Below are 25,585 nucleotides of genomic sequence, written 5' to 3'. Positions count from 1 at the left end.
ATAGCTAAAGAGCTATAAAAAACTTTAAGGAACAAACTTACTTCTTCCTTGGACCCTTATCATTTAATTGAGAGCATTCTAAACAAAGCAGGTTTCACAGAATTTTACATATTCTTTCTTAGGCCTGATCACCTGGGGAACGCGCCCTTTCCAGCACAGGGCTGCACCACCCTCTGTCATTGTTTCAGGCTTAGGTGGAGCAAGGGAAGTAAGGCAGCCAAGAGATTAGATTTTCTCGCAGACAATGAGGACTCAGGCTATGTCAAAGCCGAGGGGCGAGGGTCCATTACCCCCTTTTGCTGTAGGCCCCAAAGTCCTTCCTTGGGGGTCTCTCACGTGATCATGCCTGTCTTAGATCGTTCCCCCCTTGGGGAATCTTACCCATCATTGGCTAGCCAACCAAGCATTGGGGGCCAGGCAGGGTGAAGTAAAAGGAGCAGAAGTGGTGCTCCTGCCAGGGAGATAAGCTTTTGTCTCCCCGGTGGCTTATGGTCCAAGGTTGTTCCCTCAGCCTTAGCCTTGGAGGGGGTTACAGCTTCTGATACCAGGCAAGGCAGTTCCCAATAGTATTCCATCATGTAAATGTCCCATAGTTGTTTTATCCACTCATCTACTGATGGACATGTAGGCTACTTCCATATATTGGGATTTGTATATAATGCTGCACTGAACATAGGGGTGCTTATGTTCTTTTGAATTAGTGTTTTGGGTTCTGGGTTCCTTTGGATATATTCCCATAATTGGGATCACTGGGTTAAAAGGCAGATCCATTTTTAATTTTTTGAGGTTTCTCCATACTATTTCTTACAGTGGCTGTACCAATCTGCATTTTTACCAACAACGCAAAAGAGTTACCCTTTCTCCACATCCTCACCAACACTTGTTTGTTGATTTATTGAAGATAGCCATTCTGACAGATGTGAGATGATATCTCATTGTAGTTTTAATTTGCATTTCATTGATAATTTCTGAAGCTGAACATCTTTTCATATGTCTGTTGGACATCTGTGTGTCTTCTTCGTTAAAGTGTCTATTCAGGTCCTGTGCCCATTTTTTTAATTGGGTTGTATGTATTTCTGGTGTTGAGTTTTGCAAGTTCTTTATAAAATTTGAGTATTAACCCCTTATCCGATGTATCAGTGAATATGTTCCCCCAATATGTGGGTTGTATTTTTATTTTCTTGATGATTTCTTTCACAATGCAAAAACACTTCAGTTTGATGTAGTCCCATTTGTTTATTTTTTCTTTTGTTCCCCCTGCCTGGGGAGATATATTTGATAAAATGTTGCTACAAGCAATGTCCAAGGTTTTGCTGCCTATGTTTTCTTCTAGGATTTTTTAGTCTTGGATCTAACATTTAAGTATTTAATCCACTTGAATTTAATCTTGTGTGTGGTGTAAGAATGTGGTCTAATTTGATTTTTTCTGCATGTATCTGTCTAATTTTCCCATCACCATTTATTGAGTAAACTATCTTTAGCATATTGTATGTGCTTGCTTCCTCTGTTGAATATTAATTGTCTATAAAGTTTTGGGTTTATTTCTGGGCTCTCTATTCTGTTCCATTGATCTATGTGTCTGTTTTTATGCCAGTACCACGATATTTTGATTACTATGGCCTTGTAGTGTATTTGATATTAGGTAGCATGACTCTTCCATCTTTGTTCTTCTTTCTTTAGGACTGCTGTTGTTATACAGGGCTGTGTGCGGTTCCATATATATTTTTGAAATATTTGTTCTAGTTCTGTGAAATATGTCATTGGAATCTTGATAAGAATTGGGTTGAATACATAGATTACTTTGGGTAGTGTCAACATTTTTTCTTTTTTTTTTCACTTTTTTTTTTACTGTTGTTCAAGTACAGTTGTCTCCATTTATCCCCCACCACTCCCCCACACCCCAGCCATCCCCACTTCCCACCCTTGATCCTACTTCCTTTGGTTTTGTACATATATTCTTTATACATGTTCCTGAAAACCCTCCCCTTTTTTGCCCCCATTATCCCCTCCCACCTAACCTCTGGTCACTGTCACTTTGTTCTTTATTTCTATGTCTCTGCTTATATTTTGCTTGCTTGTTCATTTTGTTGACTAGGTTCCACTTCTAGGTGAGATCATATGGTATTTGTCTTTCACCTCCTGGCTTATTTCACTTAGCATAATGCTCTCCAGATCCATCCATGCTGTTGCAAAGGGTAGGAGCTCCTTCTTTCTTTCTTCTGTGTAGTATTCCATCATGTAAATGTACCATAGTTTTTTGATCCAGTGTGGACATTTTAATGATGTTAATCCTTTTTCTCTATGAACAATAGTATGTGCTTATATGTATTTGTATCTTCTTAAAGTCTTTTTTTAGTGTCATACTTTTCTGACTATAGGTCTTTTACATCCTTGATTAGGTTTATTACTAGGTATTTTATTTTGTTGTTTTGGAAGCAGTTGGGAATGGAATTATTTCCTGAATTTTCTCTTCTGTTTAGTATTAGCATATAAAATGGCTTCTGGATGTTGATTTTGTATCCTGATACTTTGTTGAATTCATTTATCAATTCTAGTATTTTCTTGGTGGGATCTTTGGAGTTCCCTATGTACAGTATCATGTTATCTGCATATAAAGACAGTTTTACTTTTTCCTTTCTAATTTGGGTGCCTTTTATTTCTTCTTGTCTGATTGCTGTGGCTAGGACTTCCAGTACTATGTTGAATAAGAGAGGTGAATGTGGAAAACCTTGTTTTGTTCCTGATTTTAAGGATAATGCTTGTAGTTTTTTTTCCATTTAGTATGGTGATGGCAGGGAGTGTCATATATGGCCTTTATTATGGATATGGTCCCTCTAATCTCACTGTGCTGAGAGTTTTTATCATAAATTAATGCTGGATTTTATCAAATGCTTTTTCAGCACCTATTGATATGATCATGTGGTTTTTATTCTTCATTTTTTTGATGTGGTAAATCACATTTATTTATTTGCAAATGTTATACCAACCTTGCATTCCTGGAATAAATCTGAATTGATCATGGTATATTATCATTTTGAAGCATTGCTATATTTTGTTTGCTAATATTTTGTCAAGGATTTTAGCATCTATGTTTATCAAGGATATTGGTTTATAATTTTTTTTGTAGTGTCTTTATCTGATTTTAGAATTAGGATAATGCTACCCTGGTAAAATGAGTTTGAGAGATTTCTGTCCTCCTGAATGTTTTGAATTAGTTTTTGAAGGATAAGGGTTAGTTCTTCTTAGAATGTTTGTAAAATTCACCCATCAAGCCATTCCATCCAGGGCTTTTGTTTGCTGGGCATTTTTGATTACTACTTCAATCTCACTAAGTGTAATCTGTTTATTCAGATTCTCTGATTCTTTCTGATTTAGTTTTAGAAGATTGCATGTTTCTAGGAATTTATCCATTTTGTCCAGGTAGTCTAGTTTGTTGGTATATAGTTGTTCATAATATTTTCTTACCCTACTTTGTATTTTTTGGTGTTGGTTGTCCAGGTAGTCCAGGTGTTGGCATATAGTTGACATAATATTGTCTTACCATCTTTTGTATTTCTTTGGTGTTGGCTGTTATTTCTCCTCTTTAATTTCTGATTTTATTTATTTGGGTCATCTTTCTTTGTTTCTTGATGAGTCTGGTTAAAGATTTGTTGTGTGTGTGGTTTTTTTTTTTGTCTTTTCCAAGAACCAGTTCTTGGATTCATTAATCTTTTGTCTCATTTTGTAGACTTTTTTTTTCATTTTTTCCCCTTGAACTTTATTATTTCATCTATCCCCCTCACTTTGGGCTTTGTACATTGTTCTTTTTCAAGTTTGTTTAAGTGTAAAGTTAGATTGTTTATTTGAGCTTGTTCTTGTTCTTTGAGATAGGCCTGTAATGCTATGTATTTCCCTCTTAGGATTACTTTCCCAGTGTTGCACAGATTTTGGATTGTTGTGTCCTCATTTTCATTTGTTTCAAGGTATCTTTTGATTTCTTCCTTGATCTTGTTGTTGACCCATTTATTGTTTAATAACATGTCATTTAGCTTCCATGTCTTCATGTGTTTTTCAATCTTCTTCTTGTGATTGATTTCTAGTTCCATAGCATTGTGGTCAGAGGAGATGCTTGATATAATTTCAGTCTTCTTAAATTTATTGAGACTTGTTTTGTGTTCTAACATGTGGCCTATCCTGGAGCATGTTTCATGTGCACTTGAAATATATGTATGTTTTGCTGTTTTGGGGTGAAATGCCCTGGTGATATTAACCATATCCATTTGATCTATGTGTCATCTAAAATGTCTGTCTCTTTCTTGTGTTTTTTTTTTTTTGGTTGTTTGTTTTTTTGGTCTGGAAGATCTATTCATTGAAGTTACTGAGGTGTTAAAGTTCCCAACTGTGACTGTATTTCTGTTAATTTCCTTCTTTATGTCCATCAAGATTCGCTTCACATATTTAGATGCTCTTATGTTGGTTCCAAAAATATTTACTGGAGTTATATCCTTTTGTTGGATTGTTCCCTTTATCATTATCTAGTGTCCTTCTTTGTCTTTTAGTATCACCTTTGTTTTAAGGTCTATTTTGTTGGATATAAGTATTGCTGCCCCAGCCTTTTTTCCTTTCCATTTGCATGAATTATCTTTTCCATCCCTTTACTTTTAGTCTGTGTGTATCTTTAAATCTCAGGTGGGTCTTTAGAAGACAACCTATATATGGGTTTTGTTTTCTTATCCATTCAGTTACCTTATGTCTTTTGGTTGGAGCATTTAAACTAATTTACATTTAAGGTGATTATTGATAGATATGCATTTAATGCCATTTTATTGTTAGACTATTTTCCTCTTTTTTTCTTTCTCTTTCTCTTCCTCTTCTTCTTAAAGCAAACTCTTTAACATTCATTGCAGTAGTGGTTTGGTGTTAACAAACTCCTCTAGCTGTTGTTGTTGTTGTTGTTTTTTTGTCTGGGAATCTTCTTATTTCTCCTTCAATATTAAATGATAGCCTTGCTGGATAAAGCAGTGTTGGTTGTAGGTCCTTGCTTTTCATCACCTTGAACATTTCATGCTATTCTTTTCTAGCCTGACATGTTTCTCTTGAGTAATCAGATGACAGTGTAATTGGTGCTCCTTTGTATGTCACTATATGCTTTTCTCTTGTGGCTACTAGGATTCTTTTCTTTTCTTTAAGCTATCCCATTTTAATTATGATGTGTCTTGGTGTAGGCCTCTTTGGATCCAAGTTGTTTGGGACTTTCAACTACCTGGACTTGTGTGTCTTTTTCCTTCACCTCATTAGGAAAGTTTTCAGTCATTATTTTTTCAAATAGGTTCTTGACCCCTTGCTCACCCTCTTCTTCTGGTGTTCCCTGGATGTGGAAGTTGTTATGCTTCATGTTGTCCAAAATGTTCATCTCTCCTGATTTATTTGTAATTATTTTTTCTTTTTTGCTGCTCTGCTTGTGTGTTTTTTCTACCTTGTCTTCCAAGTCACTGATTCAATCCCCTGCTTCATCTAACCTATGTTTATTCCTTCCAGTGTATCATTTATTTCTCATATTGTGTTCTTTATTTTTGACTGGTTCTTTTTTATGGTTTCTATATTTTTTCATTCTGTTGAGTATCCTTATAATCATTACTCCATCTGATAAATTGCTTGCCTCCATTCCATCTAGTTGTTTTTCTGGAAAATTCTCTTGTTCTTTCATTTGGGGTCTGTTTCTTTGTCTTCCCATTTTGGCTCCTTCTTTCTATTTGTTTCTAGGTATTAGGTAGAGTTCCAAAGACTCTGATGTAGACCTTTGTCAGATGCTGCTTGTGACTGGCCTTGAGCAACCTGTTTAGAGCTCAGTGATCTGCAGCATGTGACTCCCTCTGCAGGGTCTGTTTGTGTGCAGAATAAACCAGGATGCACATTAAGGCCAGCTTTTGTCACCTCCAGGCCTGGGGGAGGGTCAACTAAAGTCTGAGAGCTCCCAGAGCTTCCAGAGCTCCCAGAGCTCTGGCTTATTTGTTATACTAATCACTAATAAAACCTCAAGCTGTACTTAGTACCCTGGTTTAAGCTCTGCAGGGTGGGGCAGAGTGATGCTTGTAGGCAAGGCTACTGCTTCCCCTCATGCTGATGCCACTTGGAGGCAAGTGCTCCACTTGAGAAAGATGGCTTCTGCAGTATGATTAATGACTCAGCATGGGATCCTGGTGGCTGTTCCTTCAGTTCTTTCCCCAGAGTCACCAACCTCAGACTCTCCTCATGCATCTCTAGTCCACTCTGCCCTCCCTCTGCCCGAGCTCAGGGTAAGTGGCTGCAAACAGAATTTTGTACATTGGTCCTTTAAGAGGCACTCCACATCTCCAGCTGTCTCTCCCATCTGGTCAGAAACCCTGCTGCTTCTCATAGCTGTGTGTTACCTGGGTTCCTTTCCTGGCCTGGTCCTGTAGGCTGGGGAGCCCAGCATGGGGTTTAGACCCCATGCTTCTCAAGGGTACCCTCCATTTGCTGATATATTCGTCCAGCACCTCAGCTGCCACCAGTGGGAGCCCAGCCAGCCCTTTCATGCCTTATATGCACTCCCTACTAGTCATGATGTGGTGATGTGGCTTCTTCTGTATGTCCTTGGTTCTAAGGCTTCTCTCCCTCTTTTTTTCTTAATATACGTATTTACAGCTATAGATTTCTGGGCTTTAGCTGCATCCTGTAAGTTTGGTCTGTTTTATCTTCATTTTCATTCCTTTTAAAGTTTTTCTAAGTTTTCTACTAAATTCTTTTTTGTCCCAGTGGTTATATAAGAGTTTTTTGTTTAATTTCCATGTATTTGTGAAATGTTTTTTTCTGCTGTTGATTTTAGTTTCATTCCATTTTGGTTGGAGAAAATAATTTGTGTTAGTTCTATCATTTTAAATTTATTTTCTTTGTTTTATGACCAGCAAATGCTCTATCTTGGTGAATGGTCAATGTGTACTTGAGAAGAGTGTATATCCTGATGTTATGGAGTGCAGTGTTCTATAAATGTTTGTTAATTTTATAGTGTTGATCAAGTCTATATCCTTATTGATCTGTCTAGTTGCTCTATCCACTATTAAAAGTGGGATATCTAATTCTGTAACTGTTATTATTGCATTTGTCTATTTCTTCCTTGATATTTGTCAGTTTTGTTTAGTGTATTTTGGTGCTCTGTTGTCATATTTTGTGTTTATAATTATTATATCATTAATATTGATGAATTAACTTCCTTTTATCTGTATGAAATGTCCCTCTTTATCTCTAGTAACTTTTTTTTAGTGTTGAAGTCTATTTCCTGGTATTTGTATAGTTTTCTTGTTGCTGTTTGCGTGATATATCTTTTGCCATCCTTTACTTTCAATTTATCTGTATCTTTGAATCTAAAGTGTATCCTCTATAGACAGCATACAGGTAGATCACGATTTAATTACTCTGACAATCTATGTTTTTTGATTGAATTATTTAATTAATGTACATTTGATATTAAACTGATATAGTTGGATTTACATTTGCCATTTACTTTTTGTTTCTATGTGACTTGTGTGGTTTTTGTTCCTCTATTCCTTCTTTACTGCTTTCTTTTGCATTAAATGAATATTTTAATTTCTTGAATAACTTTTTCACTATATTTTTGACATTATTTTTAGTTGTTGCTCTAAGGTTTAACATTTACATCTGAATTTACCAGAATCAACTTCAGATTTATACTATCTTACTTCCTGTAATATATAGAAATGTTATCCCTATATAACTCTATTCCCCCCCCCTTTGTGTGGCATTGTTGTTATATATACTATGTATATTAATATAAAAATTCCAACCATACACTATTATAATGATTACTTTGCTCTTTGAAATTATTTCCTTAGCCCACTGCAGCTTGTTATAAGCAAATTTGTTATACATATATTACATTTCTATTGAGTCCCAACATTAGATTATATACATACTGTTTTATACATTGTTTTAAATGTTAATCTCAGAGTTTCTAATTGCCTTCTTCTTGAGAGAAGACACCTATGCTCTCCTCACCATGTTGTTACTGTTATCTAGCTCATTCCATCTATTTTTGGAACACACCTATAGACAGTTATAATGTCTAGTAGATTTCTGGAGCAAACTCATCACTCCAGGAATATATTTCAGTTGCACTCCAGATAAGTTTCAGCCTGTTAAATATAATGTATCTTGTTCTCTCTTGGTTTTTACTCAGTTTTCATTGGAATGGTTCCTCAAGTGCCTTCCTCAGAACAGGTTCAGGAGCATGAACTTTTTCATCTCTAGCTGCCTGAAAAATGTACTTTGAAGTCACTTTTGTTTCATAACACAGTTGGTTGTAGTTTGACTGGTCTGATTCTGGATCTTTTGTAGGTTCCAAGCTTGGCAGGAAGAAATGTTGCTCTAGACATCCAAAAGGGCTGATCTTATTAGGAGTCAAGAATACTTGGGAGTCTGAGAAGCAGCTCAAAAGTGGTGGGAAAGCAAAATAAGTAATAAATGGAAAGTGTATTCTGAGTTTTTAAGTTGCACCAATGAGGCTGTAACAATCTCACTTTGTTTGCTCTCTGCCACAACCTCCAGAAATTTAAAGTGACATGTGGGAGGTGAAAATCCTTCTTGTTTAGTTTTCCTTTTGCTGTCTGTTCTTATCAAATTTTCAGAAATTCAGATGAAAATTATTGTTTCAAAATGTATTCACCCATGTTCTTCTATGATTCACTTTAGTGTTTAAGTGGCTGTGCAAAGCAGGACAGAATCAGAAAGAAGATACTGCTATGAATGGGAAATACCACTGGCCAAGAAATGATGGGCTTTGGGTTCGAATCTAGTTCTAGTCTCTAATGCTGGTTGCTATGTTAACTTGACTAGTTACCTAACCTATCCACCCTCATTTTTAGAAGGATGAGTGCTCTGCTTTCACTGGACCTTGGTTCTCAACTCGAGTGACCTTGGACCCTCCTGGCAGCTTGTGGAAGCACAAACACGCCCTTCCTCCACCCCAAGGTTCTGACTCAGCATATCTGGGGTGGGGCCTGGGAACTGCATTTCTAGCAGGTTCCAGGTGCTTGAGGTTCTTGGCTAGCTTCCCCTAGGAATGAAGATTCTGTGGGACTTGGGGTGGGAGCAGAGGTTCTAGCTGAGGAGGAGACCAAGTTCTGCCCAGACTGCTAGATGACCTCCTGGTCTCTGTCATTGGCATTGTGTCAGTACAATATACAGTTGAATAGAGATTATGGTGACAGTTCAGCCATGGTCATCTCTGGGCTTGGGTACCCAGAAGGAATAGGAGCCAGGGAGCCACACTGGTGTCCTCACTCTGGAAGTGACTCGTCAGGAAACCATAGGCTAACAGGGAGAGAAGAGACCATCCAGGACCATAGCTGTGTAAGGATTCAAGTTCAGTTTAACTATTTGGATGGAAAATAAGTGCTCATATGCAGTAAAGCATTAATTAGAAGAATGTAAACAATTGGTGCACAAGATCCTAAGATTGACTCTTGGCATTGAATTCTGGGGGCTGACATGGGCCTGAAACTGTGGCCTTTGTTCCAAGGAAGAATCTCGATCTTGCCTTAATTTCAAATCTGGAAGAGGCCAGGCAATATGACTACAGTGGGCTGCATCCCACTTATATTAGGCTGTATTGAGGCATAGGTCTTTGGGGATGGAAGTCTCCTTATGGATCCAGCCAATGCTGGCACAGTAGACTAAGGACAGCAGCTCTGTGCATGCAACCTGTTCCAGAAGAGCCCAAGTTTTAATCAGGAAACATTTCTGTTTGATGGTGTGGTTCATACCAGTCTGACCCTTTGGAAAGGGCCACATGTCACCTTGCCATCAAGTGAGGAGGGTCTCCTAGCCCAGCTTCTCACTACTCTTGGAGCAAGATGGGAACTGTGGTGTGCTCAGGCCCTGCCCCTGTCTGCCTCATTCCTGGGATGTACATTTTGATGCATTAGTGACAAGGTTGTTCCATGGTTAAGAAGTTTGAGGAGGGCAATACCAGATAATCCTAAAGGAACCTTCCAGCTCTTATTTCAAATTTCCCACCACTGCTGCCATGTTCTCCTGGCCACAAAGGATGCTAGAGCCACACACTTTCACCCCAGCCAGTGGTTGGTGGTACCTCACATGTAAGAGCCCAAGACAGGTGAGCATCCAGCCTCTACTGGGCCTAGAGGCCCAGCCAGGCCTGAGGGACAGCCACTGCTCACACCACTCTTTGATTCTCTTCTCAGTTTTCTCTGTGCTGATAGATTTTTATAAAGGCATCAAGTTAGCTTTGCTGGATGAATGTGTGCTCCCTGGGCTGGCTGCTAATCATGGAGGCCACTAATGGGCAGACAGCTTTGGTGATGTATTGAGTGCATTAGTCCCAGCCTTCTCCTTTAGCAGGTGAATTAGGACTTAAGTTTTCATAGCAGTGACTATGAAGTCTTGGAGACTTCATAGAGGTGAGCCTGAGCCTGTGGTAGTCAACTAGCAGGCCCCAGAGTGGGTTTTCTGGGTCGAGAGTACTACATTTGGAGACACTATGTTCTGTTCTATCCAGGTACAGAGCTCCTAAAAGTCATCTTGGAGGTGGATTTGTTGTGTTTGTTACACTTCCCGACTGAACAAAAAGTTACAAACCCATCCCTGCTGGAGTTCCAAGTGCCTCATATCTGGGAGGGAATTAAGACTCACATGTGACGTGATTTGTGAGTGGTCTGACCATACTTGCCACTCAGATGTCCTCTCCTCTGACTCCCTGGATAACCAGCTCCCTGCACTACTCCAAACCTCAGCACATCTTTGCAATGTTCATGTGCACTGCTTCCTTCTTCCACCACTGTGCACTCCCAATGCTCACCAGAGTAGAAAGTGCAGACTGGACACCAGGCTCCCAGTGCCCCTTCTGACAGATGTCCACGCTCTGATTATTCAAATTTGTTGGAGGAAAGGTACTGAATAAATGCAGTGGTGGTGCAAGGAACTCAGAGACTTCACTTGGTCTCTCTTGTGCCCTCCATACCTCAAGTTTGGACATTCTACTTCAAAAACTGAGGTCCTGCAGTAGACCCACTGCCTCCTGCCCCTATCCCTGCATCTCTCATTGTGGACACTGGGATAAGGAGGATGATGCCTGCTGACCATATAACTTACGGAGCTGAGCATACATTCCTGTCCCTGACTGGGGGAGAAGTATACTTTACTTAAGTACAGTCGGATCTTGAACATCCCTGCCTTAAAAAAGGTAACACAATTTTAGGAATAATGGTTTATAAAAATCAAACCAAAATGGAAATTTTTTAGCATGAACAATTCTTGGAATCCTAAAGTGGCCTTGTTTAAAGTTTTGCCCTCTTTCCTTTGTGAAACTTTATCCTGTCTCCCTAGCTGCTTCCTCTAAAAGGCTTACCCCACCCCACACTATCAACTTGAATATTTAGTCTCCTCTTTAAAAAAATTTGACTTTATTTTTTGGAGAGGTTTTACATTCACAGCAAAACTTGGAGAGAAGGCACAGAGATTTACTGCATACCACCTGCCTCCACTCATGCACAGTTTCCCTCATTATCAACATCCCACCAGAGTAATCCTTCTGTTACAACTGATGAACCTATGCTGACACATCATTACCCAGAGTTCATGGTTTACATTAGGGCTTGCCCTTGGTGTTGGACATTCTGCGGGTTTGGAAAAATGCATAATGACATGTAGCCACCATTACTGTATTGTGCAAAAATAGTTTTGCTGCCCTAAAAATCAACTTCCCTGCTTTGCCTAATGATTCCCCTCACCCTTGAAACCACTAATCTTTTACTGTATCCATAGTTTTACCTTTTCCAGGTATATAGTTAGAATCATATAGTATACAGACTTTTTAGATTGGCTTCTTTGAATTAGTAATATCCATTCAAGATTCCTCCATCCTTTTCATGGCTTCATAGCTCATTGTTTTTTTGGCATTAATAGTATTTCATTGTCTGGATGTATCACAGTTTATTTACCATTCATTTAGTGAAGGAAGCTTCCAAATTTGGTAATTATGACTACAGTTGATATAAACATTCACATGCAGGTTTTTATGTGGACATAAGTTTTCAATTCCTTTGGGTAAATACCAAAGAGCACGATTGCTATAGCATATGATAAGATTATATGTTTAGTTTTAAAAAAAAAAACAAAAAACAAAAAACATCAAACTATCTTCTAAAGTGGCTGAACCATTTTGCTTTTCATTAGCAATGAATGAGAGATTCCGTTGCTCCATGTCCAGATTAGCATTTGTTGTCAGTTTTCTGGAGTTTGGCCATTCTACTTAGTGTGTAGTGGTTTCTCATTGTGTTAGTTTACATTTCCCTGATGACATAATGGGGAGCATCTTTTCATATGTTTGTCATACCTATATCTTCTTTGCTGAGTTGTCTGTTAAGGTTTTGGGCCCATTTGTCAAACTGGTTGTTTTCTTATTGTTGGTTTTAAGATTTCTTTGTATATTTAGGAAAACAGTTCTTTATCAGATGTGTTTTTTACAAATATTATCTCCCAGTCTGTAGCTTTTCTTTTCATTCTCTTGACAGTGTCATTTGCAGAGCAGAGGTTTTTGATTTTATGAAGTTCAGCCCATTATTTCTTTTATGAATTGTGTCCTTGATGACATATCTAAAAAGTCATCTCCAAAAGTCATGACCAAAACCATAGTCATCCAGGTTTTTTCTATGGTTATCTTTTAAGACTTCTACAGTTCTGCATTTTACATTTAGGCCTATCATCTATTTTGAATTAATTTTCCTGGAAGGTGTAAGGTCACTGTCTAGATTGATTTTTTTATATGTTATGTACAGTTGTTCCAGCACCAAGGAAAGATAATCTTGGCTTCATTGTATTGTATTTGCTCCTTTGTCAAAGATCAGTTGACAATATTTATGGAGGCCTATTTCTGGGCTGTCAATTTTGTTCTATTCATCTGTTTTTCTATTCTTTTGCCAATACCACATTACTTAATAAAGTAATCAACTTTATTAAGCTTTATCAGTGTTATTAAGTCAAGTGTGTTATTAAAGGCAAATAGTGTCAGTCATCCAACTTTGTTCTTCTTAAATATTGAATTGGCTATTTTGGGCTTCCTTCTCCATATAAAATTTAGAATCATGTTCATTGGTACACAAAAATGTTGCTAGGATTTTGACTGAGATTACATTGACTCAACAGATCAAATTTAGAAGAACTGACATCTTGACAATATTGAGTCTTCCTATCCTTGAACATGAACTACCTGCCTGCTTATTCTTTTGTTTTTTTTTTTTATCGGAATTTTGTTTTCCTCATATAATTGTGCATATATTTTGTTAGATTTATACCTAAGTATTTCATTTTTAGGGTGCTCATATAAATGGCATTATGTTTTCAATGTCAAATTCTACTTGTTCATTGGATATAAGAAAACAGTTGACTTTTGTATATTAATCTTGTTTCCTGAACTTCACTACAATTGCTTATTAGTTCTAGGAGTTTTTTTTTTGCCAATTCTTTTTTATTTGCAGACAATCCTATCATCTGTGAACAAAGATAGTTTTCTTCCTTTCTTCCCAGTCAGCATAGCTCTTATTTCTTTTTCTTGTTTTATTGCATTAGCTAGGACTTCTGCTATGATGCTGAAAACAAATAGTGAGATGGCGCATCCTTACCTTGTTTCTGATCTTGGTGGGAAAGCTTTACATTTCTCATCAAGTAGGATGTTAGTGGTAGAATTTTTGTGGACATTCTTTATTAACTGGAGGAAGTTACCCTCTATTCCCATTTTATTGACAGTTTTTTTTTATCATGAATTACTAATGAATTTTATCAAATGCTTTTTTTGGTATCTGTTGATATGATCATATGTTTTCTTGTCTTTAGCCTGTTGGAGTGATGGACTACACTAATTGATTTTCGAATGTTGAACCAGTCTTGCATACTCAGAATAAATCTCATTTGGTTTTCCTGTGTATACATTGTTGAAGTCATCTATGTTCATAAGAGATATTGCCTTATAGTTTTTTTGTGTTTTTTAAAAATATATTTTATTGATTATGCTATTACAGTTGTCCCATTTCTCCCTTCATTCCCCTCTACTCTGTACACCCCCTCCCACCCACATTCACCCACTTTAGTTCATGTCCATGTGTCATACTTATAAGTTCTTTAGCTTCTACATTTCCCTTACTATTCTTACCCTCCCCCTGTCTATTTTCTACCTACCATCTATGCTACATATTCTCTGTACCTTTTCCCCTTCTCTCCTCCTCCCAGTCTCCTGTTGATAACCCTCCATGTGATCTCTATTTCTGTGGTTCTGTTCCTGTTCTAGTTGTTTGCTTAGTTTGTCTTTGTTTTAGGTGTGGTTGTTAATAATTGTGAGTTTGCTGTCATTTTATTACACATGTTTTTTATTTTTTTTTCTTAGATAAGTCCCTTTAACATTTCATATAATAAGGGCTTGGTGATGATGAACTCCTTTAACATGACCTTATCTGAGAAGCACTTTATCTGCCCTTCCACTCTAATTTAAAGCTTTGCCGGATAGAGCAATCTTGGATGTAGGTCCTTGCCTTTCATGAATTGGAATACTTCTTTCCAGCCCCTTCTTACCTGTAAGGTCTCTTTGGAGAAATCAGCTGACCGTCTGATGGGAACTCCTTTATAGGTAACTGCCTCCTTATCTCTTGCTGCTTCTAGGATTCTCTCTTTATCTTTAATCTTGGGTGATGTAATTAAGATGTGCCTTGGTGTGTGTTTCCTTGGATCCAACTTCTTTGGGACTCTCTGAGCTTCCTGGACTTCCTGGAAATAGACTTCCTGGCAGTCTATTTCCTTTGCCACATTGGTAAAGTTTTTCTTTATTATTTGTTCAAATAACTTTCCCACTTGTTGCTCTTCCTCTTCTCTTTCTGGTACCCCTAAAATTCAGATGTTGGCATGTTTAAAGATGTCTGGAGGTTCCTAAGCCTCTCCTCATTTTTCTAAATTCTTGTTTCTTCATTCTTTTCTGATTGGATATTTCTTTCTTCCTTCTGGTCCACTCCATTGATTTAAGTCCCAGTTTCCTTCACATCACTATTGTTTCCCTGTATATTTTTCTTTATTTCAGTTAGTGTAGCCTCCATTTTTTCATCTAATTTGTGACCAAATTCAACCAATCCTGTGAGCACCCTGATTACCAGTGTTTTGAACTGTGCATCTGATAGGCTGGCTATCTCTTTGTCGCTTAGTTGTATTTTTTCTGAAGCTTTGATCTATTTTTTCATTCGGGCCATTTCTTTTTTTTGTCTTGATGCACCTGTTATGGAGTGAGGGGTGGAGGCTTAGGTGTTCACCAGGGCAGGTCAAAGCAGTTGCTGGGTTGTGATGTTGTAGGGGGGGCAGGAGTCAGAGAGGGAACAATGCTGCTTGCTCTGCTCTCTGCTGGATTTCAGTCCCTTCTGCTACTTCCCCCAAGCACACTGGGCCCTTTTGGTGCTGATTCCTGGGTGGGTGGGCTTGTGTATATTCTAGGCTGCTGTGAGTTTCTCCCAGCACCTCAATCCCCAGAGGTGTTTTCAATTGATGTTTTGAGGCTTTATGTCTCTGCGCTGGAACCATCTGTCTTACTCCCCAGTTTTGCTTGGTTTATCTGTATGCAAATGTCGGACTGCTTGGTTTGCCAGCTGCCTTGTGCACCACACCCCTCCACATCCTTCCACCTCACTGGGTCCACCCGCTGCTGCCTTGAGTGCCTGGGATCCACCAGCTGCTGCCTTGAACCAGGGGTCCACCAGTTACAGCTTTGCCTGGAGTCCTCTCTGCCCCACCACCCAACTCTGCCCCTCCTAATGGTCTGAATGGATGTTTCTTCCTTAACTCCTTGGTTGTCGGACTTCCATACAGTTTGGATTTTCTGCCAGTACTGTTTGTTTGTTTGTTTGTTTGTTTGTTTGTTTGTTTGTTTCTAAATTGTTGTTGTCCTTATTTTGGTTTTGCTAAGAGGCACAGCGTATCTACCTATGCCTCCATCTTGGCCAAAAGTCTTCTTTTGTATTTTTTATGTCTGCTTTTGATTTTAGGGTAATATTAACTCGACAGAATGAGTATTTCTTCTGCTTCTATCTTCTAAATGAAATTGTTAAAGACTTGGTACAATTTCTTCTTTAAATATTTGGTAGAGTCCACCAGTGAACCCATCTGGCTCTGGTGTTTCCTATCTTAGAAGATTATTAATTATTGATTCAGTCTTTTAAATAGATATATTTATTCAGATTGTCTATTTCCTATTCTAAGAGTTTGGTAGATTGTGTCTTTCAAGGAACTGGTCCATTTTTTCGAAGTTTTCAAATTTGAAGGCACAGATTTGTTTATAATATATTTTATAATCCTTTTAATGTCCATGAGACCTATAGTGATAACCATTTTTTAATTTCTGATTTTAGCCATCTGTGTGCTCTCCCTCTTTTTCTTAGTTTGCCTGGTTAAAGGCTTATTGATTTTAGTTTTTCAAAGAACTGGCTTTACAGATCATTGTTTTTCTCTATTGATTTCTCATTTTAATTTCGTTGATTTCTGTTCTAACTTAAAAAAAATTGTTTTTAATCCTCATCTGAGGACATTTTTTTTCATTGCTTTTAGAGAGAGGAAGGGCTGGAGAGAGAGAGAGAGAGGGAGAGAGAGAGAGAGAGGGAGAGAGAGAGAGAGAGAGAGAGAGAGAGAGAGAGAGAGAGAGAGGAAGATTGATGTGCAAGAGAAACATTAATCAGTTGCTTTTTCCTATGCACCCTGATTGGGCATTGAACCCACAACCCAGGCATGTGTCCCAACAAGGAATTAAATCTATGACCTCTCAGTTCATGAGATGATGCTCCAACCAATTGAACCACACCAGGGAGGGCTGTGCTCTAACTTTTATTATTTGTTTATTCTGTTTACTTTGGTCTTGATTTGCTCTTCTTTTTCTAGTTTTTAGGGTGTAAGCTTAGATCACTTTCAAACCTTTCTTCTTTTCCAATATATGCATATTTTAGTCAAGTCTTCTACAGCCCGACAAAACAAAGGTTTTTTTCTTCATTTTTGCTTCCTCTTTGCAATATAGAGTCTCACAGTTGTTTGGGGTAACATTCTGTCTGTCATAGCCACAGCAGAATCCTTCCAGATACCTGGAGAAGTTTGCTCTAGGTTTGTCTGGGCTACTGGGTGATTTTAATCAGCCATTAGTATTTCTGGCACATGGCAGGTGGGTACACAGAGAGAGCTCTGTTGGTGGCAAGTTCTTTGGGAAGGAGCCAGACCCAGGTTTCACTGAGTGTTTATGGGAAAAAAGTGAACTAACCTATTTCTTTAGGCAGTAATTTTATAACTTACCTCTTTTGTGTGCCTGTGGTTTCATGTGTGTTTCTGTTAGCCAGTCCAAATACTCCAAAAACACTGACTAATTGTTCTCCTCTTGGGTAGCATGTTAGAATCATGGATGTAGTGTAAAACACATTGGTGTCTGGGCCCCATCTCAAGCTCCTGATAGAGTTGGTCTTGGTGGAGTTTACCAAAGCTCCTTATACATGAACCTATGTTGAGACTGCTATCCCAGACACTTTCCTGTCATAAATTCTCCTTAATCTACTCCTGCTGCCCCAGATTTACCTTAGTGTTAATTGTTAAGAAGTGAGAATAAGGAGTCAATGTCAAGTCAACACACTGACAATATTATTCTCAAGCTGAGCTAGATACTCCCAGCTTCCAAGGAAGGGCTGACCTGCCCACGTCACTCAGGTGGTGTTTCTGGGCTGGGAATTCTAAGGTGCTCCAGGAAGATTAAACAATCTCAGTGGAAAGATGCCAGAAAGTTCTGCAAAAAAGTTCCTTTCTGAATGTGTCAATGATATTACATCTTTAATGAGGCTTAATACTGACAAGCCAAGCTTGGAAGGTCTCTTCCCTCTGGTGCTTATAGAGATGGGTGGAGAAGTGGTCAGCCTCAGAACTGGATCCTAGGAGAGGAAGACATCCCAATTTCAAAGTTTTTGCTATTGCCTTTGGCTGCTAATTGGTAGAGCCCAGAGCATATGGCTTGGGCAGGGGTTTCTGATATGTACACCTAGAGCATAGATTTGGGGTAGAAGTGAGATCTGGGGCTGAAGGCCCAGAGAACAATGCCCCACTGGTGAGATTATGGAGGGGGAGAGATCAGATTGGCTACCTTAGAGAAGGAAGGAGAGATTAAGAGCGTGGGAAAAGGAGAATATTAAGACAAGTAGGTCAATAGAAAAATAAACATGTCTTTGGAGTCCCTGAGGGAGGGGTGAGAGATAGCTGGTTGCTACAATAGAGAGATGGGCTCCCAGCAATAAGTTAGAGAGAGAGGTCAGGGCACCCAGGAATTCCAGACCCACCATGAGGGCCATCTAAAGGCCTGGAGGGTGAATGGGCGTGGCCAGGCACAAGCTCCTTGCCTCATCTCCAACTCATTTTCATAGAAGCAGGTCCCAGGGGGCTGTATTCAGAGTTTGCTAGGAGATTGCTCTTGGCCAGGCTTTGTACTGCCTTCATCAAGTGTGGTCTGTACCCAGGGTGTGCCAGCTCAGTGTGTGTGTATGTGTGTGTGGTGGTGGCCCTCAGGGATAGGTATGCAAAAGCCTGCAGGTGGGAAGGCATGGGAGCCTCCAGATCTCAGTGAGTGGTACAGGATAGCTAGACCAAGGTTTCTGTGGTGGACCCTATGAGATCAGGAGGAAAGTAGGGAAGGGAAGGCTGGTAGGGAGCTGGGGATCTCACCATGGCACCTGGTAGAGGAAGGTGGGGGAGGCTGTGGTTTAGTCCCAGAGGGGTGGACAGATGAGCAGACTGAATAGACTGGTCAACATCAGTGACAACGGATTTTGCATACACCATCTCTGAGAGTGTGGAGTGCCCCCAGACCCCTGGGAAGTAACCCTCCAGTTCAGATGATCTGGCTGACACCAAGCAAGGTGTGTTCTTTTATTTCTACCTGTGGGTGATACTAACTTTTCTTCCATATCCTTCACAGATCCGGACAAAAGACAAGATCTTTGACAGCATCAGCCACCTCATCAATCACCACCTGGAGAACAGCCTGCCCATCGTCTCCTCTGGGAGTGAGCTATGCCTCCAGCAGCCTGTGGAGAAGAACCTGTGACCAGCCAGAAGCCCTGTCTTGACACTGCTCCATGGTCAGGACTCAGTTCTTTCTGGTAGATGTGTATCAGGCAATAGGAACTCAGGCAGCTGCTCACGGGCTTAGAGCCTTATTCCAAAGCCCTAGGAGGAAAGTATGTGTAAAGTGCAGGGTTCATAAACTTCTTCCTATTTCTCATGTGTGTAGTGAAGGTGTAAATACCTATACATCCTGTACAAATGATCCCTCTATATTTCTACTTTTTAATACTAAGAAAGAGGTAAGACTAATGTTCTGTGCTGTATGTTTTTAATGAAAAAATGTTTGACTGTAGTTGTCTGGGCAAAACTTTAATTAAGCTGACCCATTCCACTGGGAAAGTCCACTAAGAAGGTTTTATCTGAAGTTTACCTAATAAGCACAAAATGGGGAGCAAGTAGAAGCAAGCAGGAGAGTTGGTAATTGACACAGGGTTGTAATAGAATCAGACAAGATGCTACCCAAAGAGGTCTAGGTCTGCATGCAAAGCAGTGTTCTGGTGGTTCTGATGGCTGCCCCTCCTCCTCTAAGATGCCTCCTGGGCTGTCTGCATCACACCTGAGTGTATGAGGGTATCCAGCACCAGAGGGCTCCTATAACTACTCTAAGGAGCAGGTGTCACATCAGCTGTTTTGAGTCATGCTGAGCCCAGGAATGCTGTCCCCCATGACCTAGGTTGTCCAGGGCTTCTTGGGAATGCATTTTACTGTCAAATATGGTATAAAATAAACCTCACTAATGAAGATTAGTGAAAATAAGCCTCAAAATGAGGTGGTTTGGCAATGCATTGGTTTGCACGTCTTTCTGGTAGACCAGTTCATTCCAGGCTGCTTCAGTAGCTGTTGGTAAAGTTGCCCCTCATCTTCTTACATTCAGTAGAGAAAAAAAGCACGTGTATGAACTGTGCCAAACAGGGCACACACATGCTCTCAGTTCTGTCTGGAGACACTGTCATCAGCCAGTTATTTCTCCTGGGCCCATCCTTGCCTGAAGCTGGGCACTTGTGAGAATCAATTTGAAAATCTTCTGGAGTGATTGGTGGGTAAGGCGACTGATTATCTCTACAACAGGATTCCCAGTAGCTCCATGTAAAGGTGTGTGCCCCATGCAGTGCTGAGTGTTGGCTCCTTTCTTTGAGATAAAATACTGTAATTTCCTGCTGGATCTTTTGGTGTTGGGAAGGTGATAATATTTATGACCTTTAAAATATACCTGGGATGAGGCCACTGTGTGACTGAACAAATGTCTGTTAAAAGATAGAAGGATTCATTTGTGTGCAGGCACCTTGTCACTGGTGCTGCCATGCTGGCCCCTGTCCCAGAGACATCCCAGAGCATGCCCACCTCCTTGATCAGTGCAGCACAGAGATGCTCCCTACACAGGAGTTAAGGGTAGATTTAAACAATTCTGAAGAGTACTAATTCTGTAAAATTCCTGTGTATGAAGCCCATTTCCATTTTTGGAGATTTGTGGCCAGGGCGGGAGGGTGAGATATAGTTGATGGGAAGGATGGGTCAGAGCAAGGTCAAGACTGAGTATATAGACTTTGGAGATTTTGCTCTTTGAGGTTCCAGTGAATTCAAGGTGACAGTGGCTCCAATCTTCTAGAGTGTTCCACAATGGATTGGAACTAATCTAGGCCACTCTGCTGCTTCCTGGAATGATTCCAGGTGCAGTGCAGATGCCCTGCTCCAAATTACCTAGAACATGGGGTCTGAATGGGAACAGCAGCTGGCCCTGCCTCCTGCCCTGTGACAACACAGAGTTTGGGGTGGTGGTGATAACGGCCCTGTGCTCCCTTTCTAGAGGCCTGTGGATGCTCATACTCATCTGAGCTCCATGAGGAAGCATGAGCCTTCTCTGTGTATGGAATACACACATGTAAAAACAGACAAAATAGCTTTCTTTTCTACAATCTTGCATGCCCCACTTGCAAGGCTGCAGTGCTAGTGTGACAGGGCAAGAGCAAGTAGGCAGGGAGAGTTACAAACCATGAGCTCCTGAACACTTGACCTGTTTTACTTCTCCTCTTGGAAACCTGCAGTTTAAGTGGCTCTCTGCTCTGAAGTCACTGTTTATCTCCACAATAAGCAATGTGTGTGTGTGTGTGTGTGTGTACACATATATGTGGTGGTTTTTTTTTTTTTTTGCATGAGAATCAATTTAGAAAATTAAAAGTATTTGGAGACCAAAGTCTGTTTCAATATGAACTCAAAATATGCCTTTTAAAGCTCAGATTATAAGGTTGCTTACAATGAACAGAGACACAGGGGAGCAAATTTGAGATATGGCAGATGGCCGTGATTTTCCTGTCTTTGCTCGCTCCATTTGTAAAGCTTGTTAGAGCTCACATGACTCATCTCATTTCTTCCTTCAGGCAGGTGTGATGGGCATAAATGTGAGCCTCACTCATAGACAGGGAAACTGAAGCTCCAACTCATTCAAGACCTCATGATTGGTGAACAGCAGAGCTATTCTGCCTATTCCTCGTCTCTCCATCTCTGCTGAGCTTGGAGCTCAAGACTTGGAGGCAGATGTGATGGGGCCTCCTCCCTGTCCAGAATGGGTCCTTCCTCCAGCAGTTTCTCCAACTGTGTCCCTGCCTGTGCAAAGGCAGGAAGAGCAGCACTGGGTGAGTGTTACAGCACTCCTGATGCCCAGGGCACATATGTTGTGGCTGTGCAGAGCCACGCTTGACCCACAGGATGCTTCAAGCATACTGCCTCTCTCATGGGACCCCTGCCACTCAACCCAGGCCTCTGTGTCTGCTGGAAGCACAAGACAGCAGTCCTAAAATGTCCTAGCTTGTGGAATGGCCCTGGAACCCCCTATCCATCTCCCCTCCCACCTGCACCATCCTTTATGAATTATCAGTGCTTCAGATTGCATTCTGGTCTTACTGAGATCCTGTGAGGCCTCCTATGAGGTCATTCATCTCTGGTTTAAGTCAACTTTGATGCTTGACTACCAAGGACACCCTGAATATCTCAGTGGGCAGGCTGATAAACAGTGCATCAAGACAACTGCCAGTCTACATCCTGTGCCTAAGCTACTGCTTCTGGCCATTTTTTTTTATCTGAGAGACCAAACGACCAGTTTGCACTGAGTCTTGACTCATGTTTCACTTGAGCAACAATTCTGTTTAAGCCCATCTTGATGTTGGGATAAATGAACAAAGACCCAACTGGGAAACATATGGTGTCTTGAGGGTTTCCTGGTGGAAAAGGTCATCACCGATAATTTCCAACGAGAACAGAGAGTGACAAGCCATGTGTGGGGGAAAAGACATGTAAAGCAAGAGCAGACCTGGGGTCAGGACAGCACTTTGTGTGGCTCCCTGTAAAGGCCCTCAGGCTCAGGGACACTGTTTTCTGACTCTGTGCCTGTTTTGGGGTCTTGATGGGGCTGAAGAATTTGCATTTCTAATAAATTGTGAGTGATGCTGGTGGGCATTCTAGGCTTTGAGAACCACCATTGTGAGTTTCCAGACGTGTATATCCCTTATTGATGGCTTCCCCCCTCTATGATTATTCAGGGTGAGGCAAAAGTAGATCTACAGTTGTTTGTATGGAAAATAATACAATAATTAATAAATGATAATACAAGAATACATTGTTTTACATACAACTGTAAACCTACTTTTGCCCCACCCTGTGTTTTCATGCTACTTCATGTCATAGTTCCAAGGGTCCATGCTGTGAGTGTAAAAGTGGAAGATTAATAATTAGCATTTATAACTTGATTCAATCATTGCTGGAAGATAAAATGCCACCAGCCAGCCACAGTTTATTTATGAGATTTATACATATTTGTAAGTTTGCAAGCAACATCATAAATAGTTTTAAAACAAGCACATATAGCAGCCAGAAAAATTGCAACTTCATACGAAGATTTGTGAATGTCAGTCACATATGTGTAGCTACACATACATGTACCTGCATTGTTTGATGGGTGTGCATCTGTCTGTGTGCACATGAAGGTTGGTTGTGCAGTTTGCACCTTGAGACTTCCCCCTGGGTTTTGATATTTTGGTTAAAAAAGACAAGTAGGAAGCTAAACAAATGTTAAGAGTTTGGGGACTGACGTGTCCTGGCATTCACAGACATCTGGAGGAGGGTCCTGGGTATTGCATAAAAAAGACAGGAAGGGCCCACTGTGGAAAATGACAGAGGAACATGAAGGAAAAGAGGCCAGCAAGGAAGATAAGGAGAAGAGAGGACCAGAGGGTAGAGGAGGATAAGGTAAAAAGGAGGAGGTATACAATCAACTCCAGACTAATGACCTATATCTATCCGGCAGTGTGCAGTGTCTGTGGGAGGCCAGTGAGGAAGGACAAGCACAGTCAGGCATGGTAGAGGCTGTCCTCAACACAGTGTTCTATGAGGGGCAGGGAGCAGCTGTATATTTATTTGTCACCACTTCTCAGCATTTCTATCCAGTCTGCTCTTGGTCTTGTCTGTACAGTAGTTCACACGTGGCAGGCACTGTGCTGGGCTCCTGGGATAAAGAAGTGAATGATGGGGGTTCTGCCTGTCTGAGAGTGTAATCCAGTAGGTAGTACACATGCATAGGGTGTTGGTGTGACAAGCCTGATGGTGTTGTGGCCGAGTCCAATAGTACTGTGGAGACTGGAGCTCCTGGGTGGACCTGGAGAGTCTGAAGGCCTTGTAAACTGAAGGGCAGGTGAGACATGATCATGAATACAGGAAGAAAAGGCCTGGAGATCCAGGAGTAGGTAGCACACCCTCACACAGGCACAATGGCTGGTGTTAGCAGGGGTGTTGGGCCTGTGTCAGGAGGTGAAGCTGCTGTCACTTCTCTCTTCCTTTCTGTGTTCACAGAGGCCCCAAATAAATGAATCCCTCAAGCCCCGCAAAACATACTGCTTCCTCCTGGGGGGCTAGAAGAGCCATTCTCACATGGGAAATGAAATCTCAGTTTAAGTTCCTATTTTGTTGTGTCACCTTGAAATACTACAAGTAGAAAATTTAGCATGTTGGAACACATACTGTTGTCCTGAGGGGTGAGGTGATTCTTTCAGGTTTACCTGGGACATGCCACCACGCCAAGAGGTTCTAACCACCAAATCAAGAGATTTAAAGCAAAAATCAATGGGAAAAATCTATCCTTTAAGTTGAATTACCTGGTAACAACTCTGTGTGGACTGCAAATGGAATGTTCTCTGTTCATTTGACTTTTGAATATAACTTGTTCTAGAATAAATATTGTAAAATTAAGTGTGTGAATGTTTGTACTCAGATTTAAACAAGAATTAAACATTTGATCTTTAAATCCAAGGATTAGGTAAGAACTTCACATAAATTTAATGTGTAATAAGATATTTATTACTTTTTTAAAAAGCATTTGGATGACAAATTATACATATTGATAAATATTATTTTAAAATGTTGTGTTTGGTTTTCCACTAACTTTTGAGAAACAAAAAAGAATTATTGTAAAGTTGTCTGTCTGGGTTTATTGCCAATTCACCACTTTCTACTTTGATATTGTAACAGAATGGGCCTTTGGAAATCTCCAAGGAGTGGAAATACAGAAGTGATTTCAAGTTTTGTAATCTCTGCTCCATGAAAAATGATAACACTGAAGTTATTTGGCTGATATTTGGGAGATTTGGCAATCCAACAGGGAAGAAAATTGGCTTAAATTCTCTCCTCACCTTCTGAGAACCCACTTTACTTCTTTAGGAAGTTATGTGATTTCCAGTTGCAGACCCTTGATGATGCACTTAGCACATCCCTGTACCTCTGATGTAGCCTAGTATGGGGGCTTCTTGGCATCCCCAGGTGTCATCATTGTGTCCCAACAGGGAGGTTGTCAGCAATGTATGCAATGCTGCACTTATCATTGATTATCAGAAAATGTGCCTTCATTTTCATAATAGTGGTGTGTGCATTTCTAACTATGTAGCAAACCCTTTGATCTCTGGCTTAGATACTAAAACATTGCGTTGAGGTTTTGCACTCCTAGAAATTTAAAAGCATGGACTTGGTAACTTATTTAGAAGTTTTCTATAAAATACACCTTGTTACATTTCTGTGAAAAGCTTTTTGTCAGTGCAGTATAACCATGGGTCAAAGGTTGAGATAACAGCTGTTTTCTATATCATCCATTGTTTAAATGACTGTCATTATAATTCTGTGGGCAATAAAGAATATCGTGGAAAGTCTCTCATGCAGATGGTGGATCTTGTATTGCCTCAACAGGGAAAAAGGGAATTTGAAACCTTTGCACAAAAAGCAGATACTCTCAGTGATTCTCCAGGAGACTTCTTAATTGGCCAAGGGTGTGAAGAGAAAGTGGCAGGAGGGCAGAAGAGTACCTGAGGGGACTTATGTTCACTGATAGGCCCTGCACAGAATCAGAGATGACAGAAGGCTTGGTCCTTGGTTGTTTTGGAGAAATTCATTCATGACTGTTACC

General features: G+C 40.2%; 1 protein-coding gene across 6 annotated transcripts in view; it reads left to right on the top strand.

The window, feature by feature from the left end:
• SHC3 (SHC adaptor protein 3) overlaps positions 1-25,318 on the top strand; it is a 238,300-nt gene extending 212,982 nt beyond the window's left edge. For 5 of the 6 annotated variants that reach the window (XM_045833887.1, XM_045833886.1, XM_045833888.1 and 2 more), the window contains exon 12: positions 18,998-25,318. In XM_045833887.1, the coding sequence (XP_045689843.1) occupies positions 18,998-19,126 (129 nt within the window). In that variant the 3' untranslated portion in view covers positions 19,127-25,318. The remainder of the gene's footprint in view (positions 1-18,997) is intronic. The other variant, XM_045833884.1, reaches the window with a different exon arrangement.
• The last annotated feature ends 267 nt before the right edge of the window (positions 25,319-25,585 follow it).

This window comes from Phyllostomus hastatus, unplaced genomic scaffold, assembly GCF_019186645.2.
Source record: "Phyllostomus hastatus isolate PE091 unplaced genomic scaffold, TTU_PhHast_1.1 phas_contig_195, whole genome shotgun sequence".
NCBI classification, from domain to species: domain Eukaryota; kingdom Metazoa; phylum Chordata; class Mammalia; order Chiroptera; family Phyllostomidae; genus Phyllostomus; species Phyllostomus hastatus.
Note: the sequence above shows the minus strand (reverse complement) of the source record. Positions and strands in the feature narration are given on the sequence as shown.